Source organism: Nicotiana tabacum, chromosome 5 (genome assembly GCF_000715075.1).
Source record: "Nicotiana tabacum cultivar K326 chromosome 5, ASM71507v2, whole genome shotgun sequence".
In the NCBI taxonomy this organism is placed as follows: domain Eukaryota; kingdom Viridiplantae; phylum Streptophyta; class Magnoliopsida; order Solanales; family Solanaceae; genus Nicotiana; species Nicotiana tabacum.
The window spans coordinates 131,663,003-131,664,167 of NC_134084.1; the positions used below are offsets into that span (position 1 = coordinate 131,663,003).

At 34.8% G+C, this 1,165-nt stretch overlaps 1 protein-coding gene across 1 annotated transcript; it reads left to right on the top strand.

The window, feature by feature from the left end:
- The first annotated feature begins 424 nt into the window (after window positions 1-424).
- Window positions 425-883, top strand: LOC142180976 (premnaspirodiene oxygenase-like). Its single transcript, XM_075253084.1, has one exon. It carries the CDS (start codon window positions 425-427, stop codon window positions 881-883), a length of 459 nt encoding a protein of 152 aa, XP_075109185.1.
- The last annotated feature ends 282 nt before the right edge of the window (window positions 884-1,165 follow it).

Sequence of the window (1,165 nt, forward strand, 5' to 3'; positions counted from 1 at the left end):
TTACAATTATATCCTTAAATTATACAAATATTTAACGGTATAAATGTCAATTAATATTTCGGGGATATTTTAATCATTCAACATTTAGCAAAAAATATTTGTGCTTTTATAATAATATAGATATAGACTAGTTTCTACGTACATGCGTTGCACGTAAATCTTTAGTCAACACAATATTTAAACGGGATATCGGCTACCTCCCACTAGCATAGGTACCGAATAATTCTGTCCACCAAAACTTGGACAAATGAGAAGAAATCAGCTAGTTCCTCTACTGGATTTAAATCTAAGACCTCATAGCCAATCAAACACCATCATTTAAAATGAAAAGGATGGTGTATAACTCATGCTTTATTAAGTATGGATAAATGTAGGACATGTTTACTGGGGAACAGAAACTTCAACATCAACAACAATATGGGCGATGACAGAAATGATGAGGAACCCAAGGGTGTTTGCAAAGGCACACGCTGAGATAAGAGATTTATTCAAAGGAAAAGAAACATTTGATGAGGATGAGATTGAGGAATTGAAATACCTAAAACAATTTGTTAAAGAAACCTTGAGACTTCATCCTCAGCTCCCTCTATTGGTTCCAAGAGAGTGTAGGGAAGAAACAAACATCAATGGATACTCTATCCCATTAAAAACAAGAGTCATGGTTAATGTTTGGGCAATTGGAAGGGATCCAAAGTATTGGGAAGACGCAGAAGATTTTAAGCCAGAGAGATTTGAGCAGAACTCTGTGGATTTTATGGGGAATAATTTTGAGTATCTTCCTTTTGGTGCCGGGAGGAGAATGTGTCCTGGGATTTCATTTGGTTTAATAAACGTTCACCTTCCACCGGCTAAATTGCTCTATCATTATTCTGATGTTCAATAAGTTGAGTGTTATCAAGGGGGACTGACACTTGTTTTTAACAAGCTCTACCATCCAAAATTATATGAAATTGCTTATTGATCTTTCAATTCATATAAAATTAGTCGTAGCAGTAGGCCCCTTTGTTATTAAATAGATACAAAATTGATCTTTTAATTCAATGGGGGCTCCAAAAGGTACAGTGTGGAGCAAAACTAATACTAGTGCTAGATAACTCAAGAAATTGATAGACAAACATATATACTGCGAAAGGCACTAAACTGCAAATGATTAGACTTGTTTCAA